Source organism: Protopterus annectens, chromosome 9.part0, assembly GCF_019279795.1.
Source record: "Protopterus annectens isolate FY-2018-M chromosome 9.part0, PAN1.0, whole genome shotgun sequence".
Lineage (NCBI taxonomy): Eukaryota > Metazoa > Chordata > Ceratodontiformes > Protopteridae > Protopterus > Protopterus annectens.
The window spans coordinates 170,292,874-170,309,791 of NC_056743.1; the positions used below are offsets into that span (position 1 = coordinate 170,292,874).

The window sequence follows — 16,918 nt, forward strand, 5'->3', positions numbered from 1 at the left end:
TTCTCAGTCCTGTCCTGCTCCAGAGAGATGTGAATCATGAAAGTTCTAGCGTCAAGGTTTCTATTGAAATTGAAGAATCTCCACAGCCAGTAACTTTTACTTGCGATGGTAAGTGTGGAACTTCGTCCACTCCTAATCTCCAGTAGATACTTAAATTTGTATGTTTATAGACTGTAGATTTTTTTAAGCACTGTGTCACACAGAGGACTTTCCTTACTATCTTCAATGTGTTTTTCTGCTGGTAGCGTTTTGACCCTGGGTTCCATAACAGTGATAGACATGTGGTGTTGTGGCACCTGTGCCAATGTGAATAAATACAGCATTGTTTTTGCATCTTCAGTACATTCTGTTGTTGTGGAACCAGTGTTTATTCTCTGCTTAATGTTACATGTAGCTAATGTGGTGAGCTCTACTGCTTTTCAGAATTAAGACGTGCCAGCATTACTTTTGAAGCATATCAAACTGTGGAAAATTTTATGAGCGCTAGTCTTGTGTGTGATTTATGCAGATGTCATAATGTTTGTGTTTATTTGGATCTGCTTGCTCTCATAGGTTTATAGACAAGTACTAGGGTAGCTGCCCTTGTAGGTCATTTTAAGCCTTGCCAGTTTCCGTTTTTGTGCTCGAAATAACCTATCCCATTTGTTTATAGATTGGTCTTACTCATTTCATGGTCGATTATTGTATATTACCCCTAAAGAGAGTAACCGGAATCTTATCATAGATAATTTGAGGGGGACCCATAAGTGAAGTTAAGTATTTAGGATCTTCATCTGTCTATTCCTAGTACAGGGAACAGTTCTGGATTACATTTTCTGTTTCCCATCCATAGATTAAAGTTATGTTTGAAAATGGTCAGAGATGAGTACTTTTATGTGGATGTGGGAGTCTGTTACATAGCAGTGGTGTACCTGTCCCTCCAAACCTTTCTGTTGATATTGCAGAAGAGGTTTAGGTCCCTTGACTGAATATTTCTGATGTCATTTGACTTGCTGATGTGTAGTAAATCCATCAGTAATGGGTCAGAGGATGCCTTGCATGTCAGTCACAGGTCATCTCTTAGCAGTCTTTAGGATACAGAGTATAGTGACAGGCCTTGAGTCAGTCCATGTAGGACATGTTGTTTATCCCTTGTATCCTTTTAGTAAGGTCGCCTCACAGCAAGAGGTTCTCCGGTTCGATCCCCGGCTGGGGTGCCTTCTGTGCGGAGTCTGCATGTCCTCCCTGTGGTCACGTGGGTTTCCTCCGGGTGCTCCGGTTTCCTCCCACATCCCAAAGACATGCTGCAGGTGGATTGGACACTCTAAATTGGCCCTAGGTGTGCATGTGAGTGTGCCTTCTGTGGAAGGTTGGGCGCCGGGCTGGCAACTCGACACCGTAAAACTCCACTGCCAATCAATGTGCGGACAAGATGATCCGCTGTGGCGACCCCTAACCGGGAAAAGCCGAAAGAAGAAGAAGAAAGAAGATCCTTTTAGTAAGGTATGTCTTTGGGCATTCCAGTTGCGTGTTTTTTAGTCAGATGCATGCCTAAGCTGGGCCCATCTCATTTGCTCACTCAGAGTACAGGGAGATCATATTTTGATTTCAGACACTCCTACCAGTCCCATCTCCTCTGCTGTGTACAGAGAGAGCACTTGGGAAGGACATCCCCTATAGCATTTTAATCTGCTCTGTTCCCTCCCTCTCCACAAAAAAAAAAAAAATTACTTGTAGTTTCTTGAGCTGCTCATACATAACTGTCTTTTACCTTAATTTGCTGTTGTGTGCTTTTAAGTGTTCAAGTGCTCTTATTTGATTTTTCTTAAACTTGATTTTGTCATTTTTAACTTATCTGCATTTATTTAAACTGTATTTGCCTTAATATTGCTACACACTCAAGTGTGCTAGCTTGTACTGCTTTTAAAGTGTTTTTGCTACTGTCATTAGCTCATTCTTTCTAATACAGAGTGAACTTTTTGAGAAAGCCAACCCACTTAAAAAAAAAAAAAAAATATATATATATATATATATATATATATATATATATATATATATATATGTATGTATATCGTATATAAATAAATTCCAAGCTTGTTTTCTGCCTTTCCAGTAAGTAGTCTAATCCAGATACAGATGTGCTGTATCTAGGACTGTTTGTAAGCTTCTTTGCCCCAAGCCTTTGTGTGTTGGAGGGAAGCCTTCTAGCTTATCAGTGGGAGTGGAAAAAACAAGGTAGCCTATCTACCATAAGAGTGGTTTCTGGCCCAGAAATTGTAGTTTGACTGTTTGGGCAGTTTTTCCATCTCTTCCAACTTTCTGGTTTAAAAGCCTGCATTTGCGCTTGTTTCCCATCTTTCCTGTAACTAGTCTAGTCCAGATTCAGATTTGCTGTATCCAGGACTGTTTTTTAAGCTTCTGTGCCCCCAAGCCATTCTGTGTTGCAGGGAAGTCTTCTAGCTTATCAGTGGGAGTGGTAAGCACTAGGTAGCCTATCTACAACAGGATACAGATTCTTATTTTTAGTACTTGAATTGTCTTATCTGTGCTCAGCAGATGTTCAGAACTTGTAAGCACTAAATAAACTACAAATTACTACAGCACTCACCCTTCCTCTTTACCTAGAGGAAAACAGTTTTGGTACTTACTTTCCTCACTTGCTTAGAGAAAAACAGTTCTTGTACTTACTTTCCTCACTTGTCTAGAGGAAAATAGTTTTTTATTCAGGCATGTCCAAGGGCTTCCAGTGTTCTCTGCTGTCTATCCAATGAATCTAGGCATCTTGGGGCAATGTAACAATTGCCTCATATACACAGACAACCCTCTCCTCTTACCACCCAACGCTATAATCTGTGAGAAATGGACTTGTCTAGCTAAACTGGAGGTAAACCTCTCTCCAACCAAGACTGAACTTAATAGTCAAGAGGCGAAGGTAAATACTTGCACCACACCACATTCATCACATAGTCCCACTAAACCTACACCACCAAAATACACACACAGAAAAACAAAAACATTCCCCGAGGCTCTCATTAATAATCTGCTCAAGCAACAGAGACCGCAAGCAACTTCCCACCACCAACACAACCCAAATGAGACACAAATAGAAATAAAAAGGCACCAAAGTTACACACTGGAAACTATATTCAATGACTTTATTACAAAAATAAGAACAAAGAGGTGAGCGCTTTCACAACTTAGCATTGCTTCATCAGACAATGTTAATGCAAATAATACCTGTTTAAATACTTAAGCAATTAGCATAACATCAAAGCCTTAAAGCAATATCATCAAATAAAAGACAATACCTCAGCTAAGTACATAACTAAAGCAGTCTTTAAAACCACTTTCCAGTTTTTTTTCTAGAGGTTATTTGAACTTTAAAAAAGTCCTTTAAATTAGTATAAAAATTTAGTTTTTAAAAAATTAATCTGCATAAATGCATATGTCTTCAACAAATACATGTGGGACCATAGTAAGATATTAGAACCATGCACACTATTAATGCTTTAAACGTCTTGCCTTTAGGCAGGGAACCAATGAGGTACAACCATTTAAACCAGGGTATCTGTCTGCATTCAACCTAATAATCCAGTTTTGTTCTAATTCTTCGGTGTAATTTTCTGTATCTCCTCCCCTATTTGTCCTTTGTATTTGTTGTAAAACTAAAAATTTAAAAGTGAGTACAGTCTGTATTTAAAACATGATTAGCTAAGGCATTTGACTGCTTCTGGTTCCGTATATCCCTTATGTGCTCTAATATCCTATCTTTAAAGATCCTGTTCGTCTTACCTATATAATAGGCATGACATGTTTGGCAAAAGCAGAAATAAATGAAATCCGCACTCTTACAGTCATAATAGTTATTTGTGTACAGTCTGAACTGTCTGATAGGATGAATATATTTATTCTTAGTATAAATATATTGGCAAGCTGTACAATTCCTACAAGGAAAAGGTACATTGTCTGCTAGAGAAATTATTCTTCAGAGACTTGTGTTCTTTATTACAAAGATGTTGCTTCAGTGATGCATTATTTTTAAAGCTAAAATTTGGAGTAACACCAATGGTGGAGACAAGGCCTGGTATTTCCTGTAGTAGGTGCCAATTTTTCTGTATGATATATGTATACTTGTTTGTCGCTTGCAAATCAAAAAACTACTCTAAACTTGTTCCTATCAATGTCTATTTCTTCAGATGTTCTTAAATCAGTATCATCAGGACTCGTATAGGGTTTGCATCTCGTTGACCTAAGTTTCCATGCATCTGCTATCACATTTGTGATTTCCAAGCTGGAATAACCTCTTGCTAAAAATTTTGTTTGTAATTTATCTAAAGCAATTGCAGCATCTTCATCACTATTATGTAAACGTAAAGTTCTATACACTTGTCCTTTAAGGACATTTCTGGGTATGTGTCTCGGATGCATGCTTGATTTGTGTAGGCAAGCATTAGTTCTTGTGTGCTTATGGTAAATATTTGTCTTTATCTGCTTTAAGTCAGTTTTCGAGACACTAACATCCAAAAAATCAATGCATGTATCAGAAAAAGTAAAAGTAAATTTCAAAAAATCTGTAGTACTGTGCAAATAGTCAATAAAGCTACTAATGTTTAAACCTTGCCCTTTCCACAAGACAAAAACGTCATCTACAAATCTTACATACCAAAGGATATAATCATAAAAGGGATTCAACGCAGACAAAATATATTGTTCTTCCCAACGTACCAGTGATAGATTAGCGTAGCTATTTGCACATGAAGTGCCCATAGCCACGCCAACCTGTTGGAGAAAAAATGTTCTTCAAAAGTCACAACATTATTCTCAAGTATAATCTCTAGCAACGCACATATCAACAAAATCTTATTCGTAGTAATCCTCTTATCAATGTTAAGAAATTCCCTTATCTCAATCCCCCATGCATTAGGGATTTTCGTAAACAGAGATTCAGTATCCATAGTAAGGAACACAAATTCTTCATCATGATTAATAGTTTCCAACCTATTAACCGCTGTAAAAACATTTTTGTATCTCTAAGTACTGTATGACAGCCACTCAAAAATTCATGTAACATACCTTCTACATAGATAAAGGCTCAGTACACCATCCTGCTCCTGATACGATGGGACGCATAGGAGGGGCAGTGGGATGTTTATGAATTTTGGGTAGGCTATATATCCTTGGAATCTAGGGTTTCTGCACTGAAAAGTAATTAAATAGGGGCTCATCAATTAGTCCTGTAATCAATAGATCAAAGACCAGGAACGACACTTTGTCAGTGATCGCATTCACAGCTGGTTTAGTCAGCGCTTGATAAGTACAAGTATCCAATAACAAAATATTCATCTGGTTAATATACAAGTCTCTGTCCATTAGGACAATTCCTACCCCCTTTATCAGCTTGTCTTAAAATTAAAGAATGTAAACTCTGCAATTCATTTAAAGCCCTATATTCTTCTACAGTTAAATTATGAAAATAATGACTATTCATGTTAAGGGCATATACTTCTTTAAATGCATGCTCACATATATCTAAAAATCTTTGTACACTTGGAGGGGTGGGAGGAATGTAAGTACCAGGTTTCTTATATATGTTTATGTTGGCATCAATATTATTTCGAAAAATACATTTTAAAGACAAATTTCTACCAAGTAGCTTTAAATCTGTGATCATATCAGTTAAATCTGCCTTTTTGACAGGGATAAATGACAAACCCTTATTAAGCAAGTTACTTTGCTCATTAGTCAAAGCAAAGGAAGAAATGTTCACAATAAGGTTTGTTGTTACATTCTCCTTCTCTTCGAAAAATGTACTGTTTTGTCTGTTGTTCCCTCATTATCTTCCCTGCAGTCGGGTTGCTTTTGGTTCGAGCTCTGAATGGAAGAGCTGTTTTCAAAGTGAATTCTCCTACTTTCGAATTGTCTAAAAAAACGCTGGTATCTCTAGCGTTTACTTGTGTATTGTCTATTAAAGTCTTAACTGCATCATTTCTTCACTGTTTATTGTGCTTGTTTTTCTCTGAGCTCGATGTTAAGGTATCTCCATTTACAGCTGAGGCAAAGGATGGAAGGTTTGGAATGGGGATGGTAGCCTCAACCCGTTCTCTTCTCGTTTGTGTAGCTGAGACAAATGAGACGCAGCCCACAGACTCAGTGTGCCACTCAACCACAGCCCATAAGGCAAAACAACGTACCCAACACACTAGTCATAGGTGGCTGTATAGTCAGGCACACTGATGTCCCACTCACCAGGCTAAACAAGGAGAAGGCTACGGTCAGCTGCCTGTCTTGTGCCAGGATCCGCCACATAACCCATGCACTCAGGGCACTCCAACAAGTACAAATATGAGTCTGTCATTGTCCATGTTGGTGTGAACAACCTGAGACTTACCTCCCTGGACTACATGAAAAGAGACATGGAAGAGCTCTCCAATCTTGTAGCTCAGGCAGGTATGACCCTAGCCCTGAGTAGCATTCTGCCATCACCCAGAATGATACTGCAGTGCAAGGACAAAAATGATTGACTTCAACAATTGGCTAAGTTTCTGGTGTCATTTTAAGGGGATCCAGTATCTGTCTGCCTGGGAAGACATGGTCAATGGACCACGATGCTTTGCCAGAAATTTCCTGCACCTGTTACACCTGGGATTCCAGACACTGGCAAAGGCTCTTGCCACCCCTATAGTGCTTTTTTTTTTAGGCAAGGTTCCAAATGACAAATTCACCACCGTAGCAGTAACAGGCGAGCAAAAACTGAGGGTAATGCTACTCAATGCTAGAAGTCTAAATCTCAAAATGCACTCACTCAAGGCAGTCCTTTAAAATGGAGAACATCGATGTCTGTGCATTGACTGAGACCTGGTTCAAGGCTCCAGAGAGCTCCCCTGCATTACCAGGCTATAACTCATACCACCCTTTTCGGCCATCTAACCTGGACCAGAACACCAAAGGTGGAGACGTGTCCATATTCATTAAGGATATCCACATCTCTGGGCTAGTTGCTCAGCATAATGCAGCCAAGGTTATCCAAGTGCAACTAGCTCTGGGCAAAACTGCAATCCAAATTGTAGCTTGCTACAGATCCCCCACCATGCCCCAGGATTCCCACTCCTCTTTTCTTGATGTACTGGAAAATATTAGGGTTCAACCAAACACTGTAATATTGGGCAGTTTCAACTACCCCACCATTAACTGGGAAAACTACTCGTGTACCAACTCCTTCGCTCAGCGCTTTCTGGAATTCATAAATTCCAGTGCCCTGGATCAACTTACCCACACCCCCACCAAGGGCAACAATATCCTAGACCTAGTCATTACCAACATGAGTGACCGGTGTTCTACACCTGAAGTCAACTCCTTGTTGGTCAGATCCAACCATAAGCTAATCACCCAGGATATCCACATCCCACCCCCACCCTACATTAAGGAAACCGTGGTAAAAAATTTCTCGAAAGCCAACTTCATGCTTCTTAAGGCAGAAGTGGCAAACTTCATGACACCCATTCAGATGGACAATACAGTTACGACTGCTGAATCCTACACAGATGCACTCTATAAGCACTTGCACGAGTGCATGCGTTGTGCTATCCCAAACAGAACCAAGACACTATCCTCCAAAAATAAAGGAAGCCAATCTGGTGGTCTCCTGCCATAAACAAACTCTACAACAGAAGGAAGAAATTGTTGCAAAAGAGAGTAAAATCCACGAGTGGAGGTGCTTCCTGGTTAGCCTCCGCTAGAAGCTGAGATCCCTTATAAGATTCTCCAAAGCTAGCTACGGAAACAAGATTGCCACTGATTCTAAGGACAGCCACAAAGCATTCTATAGCTATGTCAAGAATCTCAATGGCAACACCCAGATCTTCTGCTCTGAGTTAACGCACAATGGCACAAAAATTAGAGCCAACTGATATTGCCAACATCCTGGCAGATAGGTTCAGTGCTAACTTTTTACCCCCACCCCCCTCACTCCCTAAAGGTCCCATATATATACAGGAAGAATGCAGAGGCCCTGTAATCAGAACTTCACAGGTAAAAGCAGCGCTCTCTAAAGCCATAAACACAGCATCCATGGGACCAGACAACATCCCAGGCTGCGTTTTACACAAACTTCAGAACGAACTGGCTCCCCACCTTAGCAGCATATTCAGTCATAGCTTCACGTTAGGCTTTGTGCCCACTGCATGGCGCACAGCAACAGTTATCCCACTCAATAAAGGGGGAGCCACCACTGATCCTGGGAACTATAGCCTTATTAGCCTGACGAGCCTGGTCTGCAAGGCCATGGAATGTATCATCATGGAATTCATGAACCAAGACATTGGTAACCTCCAAAATCTGGACCCCACCCAGTTTGGATTTGTGAAAGGCAGATCATGCCTCCTGTACCTGGTCAACTTCTTTGAGGTAGTCACTAAAGCCGTAGATGATGGTGAGGTGGTTCACACAGCCTATCTTGACCTCGCCAAGTCTTTCAACACCATCCCCCAATCTGGAATTATAGCTAAACTCACTAAGTATAAATCCATATGTCACAAGATGGGTTGCCAACTGGCTCACTGACAGAACCCACACTGTAAAAGATGCAGACTCCAAATCTGGCTTCAAACCAGTGACAAGTGGAGTAGCACAGGGTTCAGTCTTGGGGCCTTTCCTGTTAGCCTGTACTTCAGAGAAGTAGATACCAAACACCGAAGGCCTCTGGCTAACTAAGTTTGTAGATGACTGCAAACTAGGAGCTATAGTAGAGTCCCCAAATGATGTGGACATCCTACAGAAGGGCCTCACTGAAAAAGATGCCTGGTGTCAGAGCCATGGTCTCAAGCTCAATGCCAAAAAGTGCATTGTTATCCCGTTTGGTAAAACCTCTGTACCCATGAACTACCGCATAGGTGGCAGTCTTCTTAACACCAAATTTGTGATGAGACCTTTGGACCCAGGTGGACAGTAATCTGTCCTTTGATAATCACATTGCCACAGTAGTCAGGAAATCCTTCTACATGGCACATCTCATCACAAAAGGGTGCTCATCCAGGAAAAAAATAGGTCATTGTTCCCCTCTTCTCGACACTCATTAGACCCATTATAGAGTACAACGCCCCTTTTGCAGTGTACCTCACAAGACATCTGCAGCAGCTGAAAAGGCCACAGAAGTTAACTCACAGAGGATTACTGGCCTCAAACAGATGCCCTGCACTGATCATCTCAAAAACTCCAGCTTCACTCTGTAGAGTATCGCCTACTCCGAGGTGATCTCTGCCTAACATATAAGGCTATGTCAAACCCAGAGCTGTTGGACATGCTACACATAAAAAAAATCCCAATCCCTCCGAGCTACATGCTCTAGGGACCTAAACCTTGTCACCACAATAAAGAGGACTTGCTGGAGGGATAGATTCCTGTCCCAGAGACTTCCCATACTCTGGAACAAGGTGCCCAACTATGTCAAGCAACGTTCCTCATTAACATTCTTCAAGAAAAATCTTGATGAGTGGATGGGAATTAGGAAATACATCCCGGGAATCACATCTGTGGCTCTGCTAGACAGGGGCACAGGAAATTAACTTTCTTGGGTTGGCATAAGCCAGGGAACTTTGGCTAGGGTCACTTATGCCCTTGGGCCAATAGCCCTAATACCTACCTATGAAAGTGGGCATTATGTTTAATGACTGGTCTAATGAGGGGATGAGTAAAGGGGAAATATGACATCCCTAGATCTAGACACAGACCTTTTGTTCATAGGTGAATACTAGACTAACTGCTGGAATGGCCATTTTAAGCCTGGCCAGTAACCTAAGATTAGACTCTAACCCTGTACCTTGTGCCTATGAGGTGAAGGCGTTTTATTATGCCAGTCCCACCCACCTTGTTTATAAGCTGTGCAGTATAGAAGGACTTTCTTACAACAATGGACACTTGTTGGTCAAAAGTTCAGTCACTGTAAATATGAATTCCCAAACTCCGAGCAATTGGGTCAACTTACTGTCAGTGTGGTACTTCCCTAAGGTAAGATAAGTAATGCATTTAGTTTCAGTCTGTGATTTTTGCCACCAGTTATTTGAGACGAACCTTCCGGCAGGATGATTAAATAATTTGTAGGTTCAATGACTGTTCCTAGCCCATTCATTTTGGCTTTTACTTCAGAAAAGTAGATAATGTTTGTTTTTCACTGTTGCAGTCATCACATTTGGGTTATCCCTTACAGGGTAGCCCTCGGCCGGCCCGAATACCAGAGGCTTAGTATTTCTGCGTCGGTTGCTGTTGCTTCAGGACTGACATCAGATCGTCAGTAGTATAAAGTAAGGTAGTTGACACCATTACATCAGTCTTTCATGCCGTGTAGCCCAAAGCAGAAGCAGTTCGCACGAGTACCGGTCAGCAGCTACCTGAGTTTCGTCTACCAAATTGAAGCTGAAATCTCCTAAAGCAAAGTACCCTGTTGGGGGTCGTTTTTTCTTGCAGTAACCAATGTCAGAAAAAGTTAACAATTTTATCGCCTGTGGAAAGCAAATACCACACCGCGACTTTAATTCTTACTGCATCACTTGTTTAGGCCCAGACCACAACGTCCCCCGCTGTCATTTCTGTGCTTTGTTCAACGCCAGAACTATCCATCATTCGGGCACTTATTGTAGCTGGATATTTCTGCTTACAGTCCTCTAACTCCGATATGGCTTTGGTAAGCCATCCAACAGCAGATCTTTTGTAAAAAGTAAAGATGGACAGACCGCACAGGTCCAAACCTACCAACAACGCTCCCGTTATGCTAGTTGTCAGTTCTCTGGTCCGCAGTGAGGCACTTTTGCAGCTCCTAATGCCCATTTCTGTGGATTCACAGACTGCTACCGAGACCCTTTCAGAGTCAGAGTATACCGTAAAAATCTTCTTTGACTAAGGATCCTGCGGTCATCTCTACCTTGGATGGGTCCGGAGCCGCTGAGCAGGCACTGGCTTCTGAGGAAGTCCTTAACACTACCGATTCTCGACACAATCCGATGTCTTGTTTCTCGACTACCATTCTTTCGAAAAACGACCGAGTTTCTTATGCCTAGGGTATGAACCACACCCAAGAAACCAACGACCCAACTTCAAGCCCCTGCTTCCTTGCCTCAGTCTCAAATGCTTAAAATGCCAAAGACCTTATCATGCTGATCAGGGGTAGCCAAGCTACCCCCACCAAAAGTAAGAGAGATCTGTTCCCTGTGGTTCTGTCTGAACAAGAGTCAGATGACTCTGATGCATCTGATTATGAAGACATGCAACTCCTCTCTATTTATGAGGATTCCAACCCTTCAGCTTCTCCCCCCCAGATGATTTTTCCTTTGGATAAACCCTGCATACCTTAGGGGAGCATTTCCAGTGGGGGAGTTAAGACTACCCTCAGTCTAAAAAGAGACTCTGGGAATTCTTAGGTCTTCCACAGCACAGACTGTTGGCCGTTCCCCCCAGTCCTGGATGTTGTGGAGGATGTTTTCTTGGAATCCAGCTTGACTCCTGACACTCTCCCACCTGCACCCAGAAAACCAGACAGGTACTACAGAGTCCCTGACTCACACACGTCTTTTTAAAAATCCTACTGCTGACCCTGAGGTAATTTCTCAAGGGCCTAAAGGAATTAAAGCAACCTCTGCTAAGAATCCCACCCCTCAGATAGTGATTCCCGAGCACTAGAGAGATGGGGTAAAAAAGTATACACCTCTGCTACTCTTGCTGTCAGAGCACTAAATTGCCAGTTCAGTATACTAAAATTTCAGCAACATACCCTGGAACTCCTCAAAAAAAATGTCTAGCTTTCCTGCTTGTGCAGAATCTAAAGAGTTATAAGAGTTAATGCATTCTGCAAGTCAAGTAACTAAGCACACCTTGCACTGTGGTTTTGATGCCATAGAAGCTTCTTGCAGGGCAACGGTCACCGAACCTGTCATTAGATGGCATGCATGGCTTAAGGAACAGCCCCTGCCAGACCATGTCAAATCTAAATTGTTGGATGCCCCCTTGCACAAAGACAACTTATTTGGCATTAAGGCAGAAGAGGTCTTAAAGATGGAAGAAAAAGCAAAATCTATGCATACAGTTAAGGATTTCGTACAGGTCCAGCCACCCAGGTTCAGCAGGCATTGTTCCACCAAGCACTGGCCCTTTCCTGCTCCCACTAGGCCAGTTCAGCCCAGACCCCAGGAACCAGCCCCCCCCCCCAGACAGCAGCCACAAGGAATGCAGAACCAGGGAGTTCTAAGCCACCCCCTTATGGTAAGAACTCAGTGACTCTTCTCCCCCACCCCCTCCCTCTACCCACCTTCACTTACCCCTGGGAGGAAAACTCTCCTTTCATGCAAGCACCTGGGCCACCATTACCAATGACCGCTGGGTTCTCAGTAGTGTCCCAGGTATACAAATTTTCTGTCCACACCCTTCCAACTCCAAAAGGGTTCTCAGGTCTACCTCCAAACCATTGGGCAGAGGCACAAAAGCAAGTCCTTTCCCTGCTCTCTCTAAGGGCAGTAGAGCACGTTTCTGCAGAACAGAAAGGCCAAGGTTTCTACTCCAGACCTCTTCTGGTACCCAGAAAAGAAACCATCTGGCGAAATGTTCACCCTCTAGCAGCTGCTACCTATGCTCTCCAAGGATGCTTGGTTAGCCCCCTTAGATCTAAAAGAGACCTTACCTCCACATTCCTATCAAGGAATCATGCAGGAAATATCTCTGTTTCAGGGTAGGATCTCAGTAGTTTCAGTTCTCTGTGCTTCCCTTTGGCTTATCTACTGCTGCCAGAGTTTTCACAAAATGTCTGGCTCCGACCATTGCTTTTGGAGACAAAGGAATATCTAGATTTACCCATACTTAGATGACTGCCCAATTCAGGCAGACAGCCAGGAAAAGCTACTCAAGCAGCTGACCTTTGTAAAGTCCATACTAACCTCCCTAGGTTACACAGTCAGCGAAAAGAAATCCAAACAGGTGCCCACCCAAAGGATTATATTCCTGGTAGCAAGCCTGGACACAGCATCCTAGATGGCATTCCTTACACCAGAAAACCAAATTTTCCTGACAGCTTACTTTTCTCAACTAGCCACCAGACCCCAGCTATCTATTGCGAAAATCCTGCAAGCTCTGAGGTTCATGGCATCTTGCATACTACTCATTCCATATGCCAGACTGCATATGAGGAAACTTCAGTGGTACCTAAAAAGCCTTTGGTGTCGACACTGTCAAGACCTGGAGACTTATACCTATAATTCCTTGCCTCAAAAAAGACTTTCTTTTGGTGGGCAACAGCATACTCCCACAACAAGGGACTAACTTTCTCACTGCCGCCCAGAGCCTCACCACAGACGCATCTGACTATGCCTGGGGTGCACACCTGGATGGCAGGTCCATACAGGCTAATGGAGCCCACAGCAAATCCCTCTGCACATCAAAGAAATAGAGATGATGGCTGTCCAGCACGCCTTGATAGCTTTCTAGCCCCTTCTCTCTCCCCAGGGGCTCTCCTGATCAAAACAGACTATACACTACTGTGATGTGGTATATCAACAAGCGGGGAGGGACTCACTCCTACCCTCTATGCAGGCTGGCCATGACCCTTTGGCATACAGCCTCTGCCATGCAACTCCACCTGTTAGTACAGTTCCTTCCAGGTTCTCACAACTCTCTGGCAGGTCACTTAAGTAGAAATCTTCTGGACCCAACATGAGTGGCACCTCAACCGAAGAACGTTTACCCTAATAACTCAGAAATGGGACACCCTGAAGGTTGACCTCTTTGCCTTCCACACCAACCATCAGCTCAGCAAATTCTGCACCAGGGAGCATCACCGCATGGCTTGGAAAGTGGATGCAGTGTCCTTCCTGTGGGTCAATCTATCGGTCTGTGCCTTTCCTCCACTACCTCTCATCCCCAGGGTACTGCTCAAAATAAAGGAGGAAAAAACAAGAACAATTCTTATATCTCCAGACTGGCCTCACCAGCACTGCTACCCCTTGCTGTGCAGCCTGTTCCCAATGCCACCATGGCATCTTCCTCAGATTGCAAACCTCCTGACTCTGAGGGAAGGGGAATTCGTGCTTCCCCAATTGCAGACTCTGTTTGGCAGCTTGGCTTATTCCCTGACCCCTGATCAATCTGCCAACCTCAGTAAACAGGTTCTAGATGTTATACGTGAGGCCAGATGCCCTAGAACTAGAAAGTCTTATGCTGACAAATGGAAAAGGTTCTGCACCTAGATTCAGGGTAAGGGAGCCAGTACGGCACATCCCTCCTCTCATCCTGGATTATTTAGCTGACCTGCTACACAGTGGCATCTCTTTTTCCTCTATTAAAATTCATGCCTCGGCTATCTCTGTTCATTTTCCCACTGAGCAGCCCCTTTTCTCACATCCTTTGATCAAACAGTTCCTGAGAGGGGGCTAGGAACTTGAGGCCATGCAGAAGAGCACCAACTCCAGCTTGGTATCTTAACTTTGTGATGGAAAAGCTTACCCTGCCCCCCTTTGAACCAGCTTCTTCTGCAGAGCTAAAATTTCTATCCTGGAAAACAGCTTTCCTTCTAGCCATCACTTCAGCCAAGAGTCTCCGAGCTGCAAACACTCATGGCTGTGGAACCCTTCATCATCAATATATCCCTCAGAACTAACCCATCCTTCATGCCCAAGGTGATTTCCAGCGTAGCTCTCAACCAATCCATTCATTTGCTCACCTTTTTTCCTAATCCCCAGAACAAGGGAGAAAGGATCCTGCACTGTCTCTAGATGTGCACCGACAGCTCAGATTCCATCTAGGCAGGACTAAATCCTTCCGAAAGTCTGATCAATTGCTGGTCAGCTTTGCTACAGGGGCATAAGGCAAAGCCATCTCTAAACAAACCATTTCCAAATGGATGGCACACTGCATCCATTTCTGCTACATCCAACATTGAAAGCCTCCCCCAAGGGGGTCAGGACTCGCACAACCAGAGCTGCCTCCACCTCTGCAGCTTTCCTCTGAGTCCCCACCAGGGACATCCTGGGGGCTGCCACCTAGACATCTGTCCACACTTTTACCAGACATTACCACCTGCCTCTCTTCTCCAAATGCAGGGCAGGGTTTGCCTCTGCAGTCTTGCAGAGCATCCTAGCCAGCCCCTAGTTTTCTTGACTGCTTCCACCCATTTCCTTAGCTTTGTGAATCAGTCCAAATGTGATGAGTGCAACAGTGAAACGTGAAGAACATAGTGCAGTTGTGTACACTTACCATAAATGTAGATGTTAGAGTGTATTCACTGTTGCAGTCCTGGATGTTCATCGTGTTACACTGCTGCAGTCATTACGCTTGGGTTATCCTGCCATCCAGCGGTTCCCCAGTCTGCCTGAGTTCCAAAGTCTTGGTCTGGCGTCGGTTGCTGTCGCTTCCTCCTTGACGTCGGTGCGACAGGGGTATACAAGATGCAGCAGATGCCATTTTCTTCAGTCTTTCTTGCCGTGCGGTGCCCGAAGCAAAAGCAGTTCGCAAGTGCTGGTCTGCCAACTCTTGAGATTTTCATTCCGAATCCAGAACCGAAGTCTTCTACAAAGCTAAGTACCCCGTTGGGGAACTTTTTCTTGCCTCAGACCGATGTCAGTAAAAGTTAATAACTGTATTTCTTGTGGGAAGCAAATACCTCATAAGGATTTCCATTCCTGTTTATCCCATGCCTAGGCCCAGGCCACGACGTCACTGGTTGTTGGTTTTGTGCTAGGTTTAACAAGCGCACTATTAAATGTCAGTTTGATTTTGCCCGACATTACTTTGGTAGAAAATTAATTTATATCATGCCTTCGGAACTTCCGACGACCGGAATACACAAAAAGCGCAAAGACAAGGCTAGGCATCTGAGGCCAAAAACTGACTAAGCCTCTTCCAGGCCAGTCGCCGGTTCTTTGGTTTTCAGTGAGGTGCCTTCGCAGCCTCTGACAACGGCTTCTGTAGAACCACAGGCCGCCACGGACTCCCACGTGGAGATGGCTGGGCCTTCGGATGCACAAGTTATTCAGCCTACCGAGCCTAACCTTTCAGAGGGATCCGGAGTAGCTGAGCAACCCACTGCTTCAGAGGGTGTCTTCGGACCTACTCATTTAAGCATTAAGCCCTCAGCTGAGTCTAAGCCTCCTTTAAAATCAAAGAAACAAATACAGCATTCTCCAAGACAGGCCTCCATGCCTAAGAAACAAATGCTCAAAATGGCTGAAGACATAATCACTCTGATCAGGGGGTCCCATCCCCCTCCTGATAAAAGGCCTAGGCAGGATGCAGACTATGACTCATCTGACCACGTGTCCATCTCTTCTGATTCATCCTCAGACCTAGGATACTCTTTGCCTCTTATGAGGATTCTGATGCTGAGGAATTAATTCCATCAGCCTCACCTCCTGAGGACTAATCCTTTGGGGAAACCCTACATACCATGAGAGAGCATTTCCACTGGGAAGGCTAGGATTACTCAGAATCCAAGAAAAGGCTCAGAGACTTCCTTTTATTACCTCAACACAGACCCCTTGCTATTCCACCAGTGTTAGATATTGTGGATGATGTGTATACTGAATCCAGCTTAAATCCTGATTCCTTACCTCCAGCCCGTTAAACCTGACCGATACTGCAGAGTCCCTGACTCGCATAAATTTCTGTATAAAAGCCCTGTAGCCGACCCTGAAACTATTTCTCAGGGATCCAAAGGAGTTGAGGCCTCATCAGCCAATAATCCAGTTCCCTCTGACAGAGATTCCAGAGCATTAAACAGATGGGGAAAGAAAGTATATACATCTGCAACTTTAGCAATGAGAGCCTTAAATTGCCAGTTTCACATGCTAAAATATCAGCAATTTTTACTGTCTCAGTTAAAACAAAATGCTTTCAGAATCAGATCCTCCTAATTTTAAAGAAATGCAGGATTTATTGCATGCAGCTGAACAAGTGGGAAAGCATACTTTGC

At 43.5% G+C, this 16,918-nt stretch overlaps 1 protein-coding gene across 1 annotated transcript in view; it reads left to right on the forward strand.

Annotated features, from left to right (window-relative positions):
* The window catches only part of PIK3C2A (phosphatidylinositol-4-phosphate 3-kinase catalytic subunit type 2 alpha), a gene marked incomplete in the record, with an annotated part of 1,553,204 nt that overhangs the window by 184,056 nt on the left and 1,352,230 nt on the right, over positions 1 to 16,918 (forward strand). Inside the window, 1 exon segment of the mRNA XM_044082088.1 lies at positions 1 to 108. This exon segment is cut by the window's left edge and continues 50 nt beyond it. Coding sequence (XP_043938023.1) covers positions 1 to 108 — 108 coding nt within the window.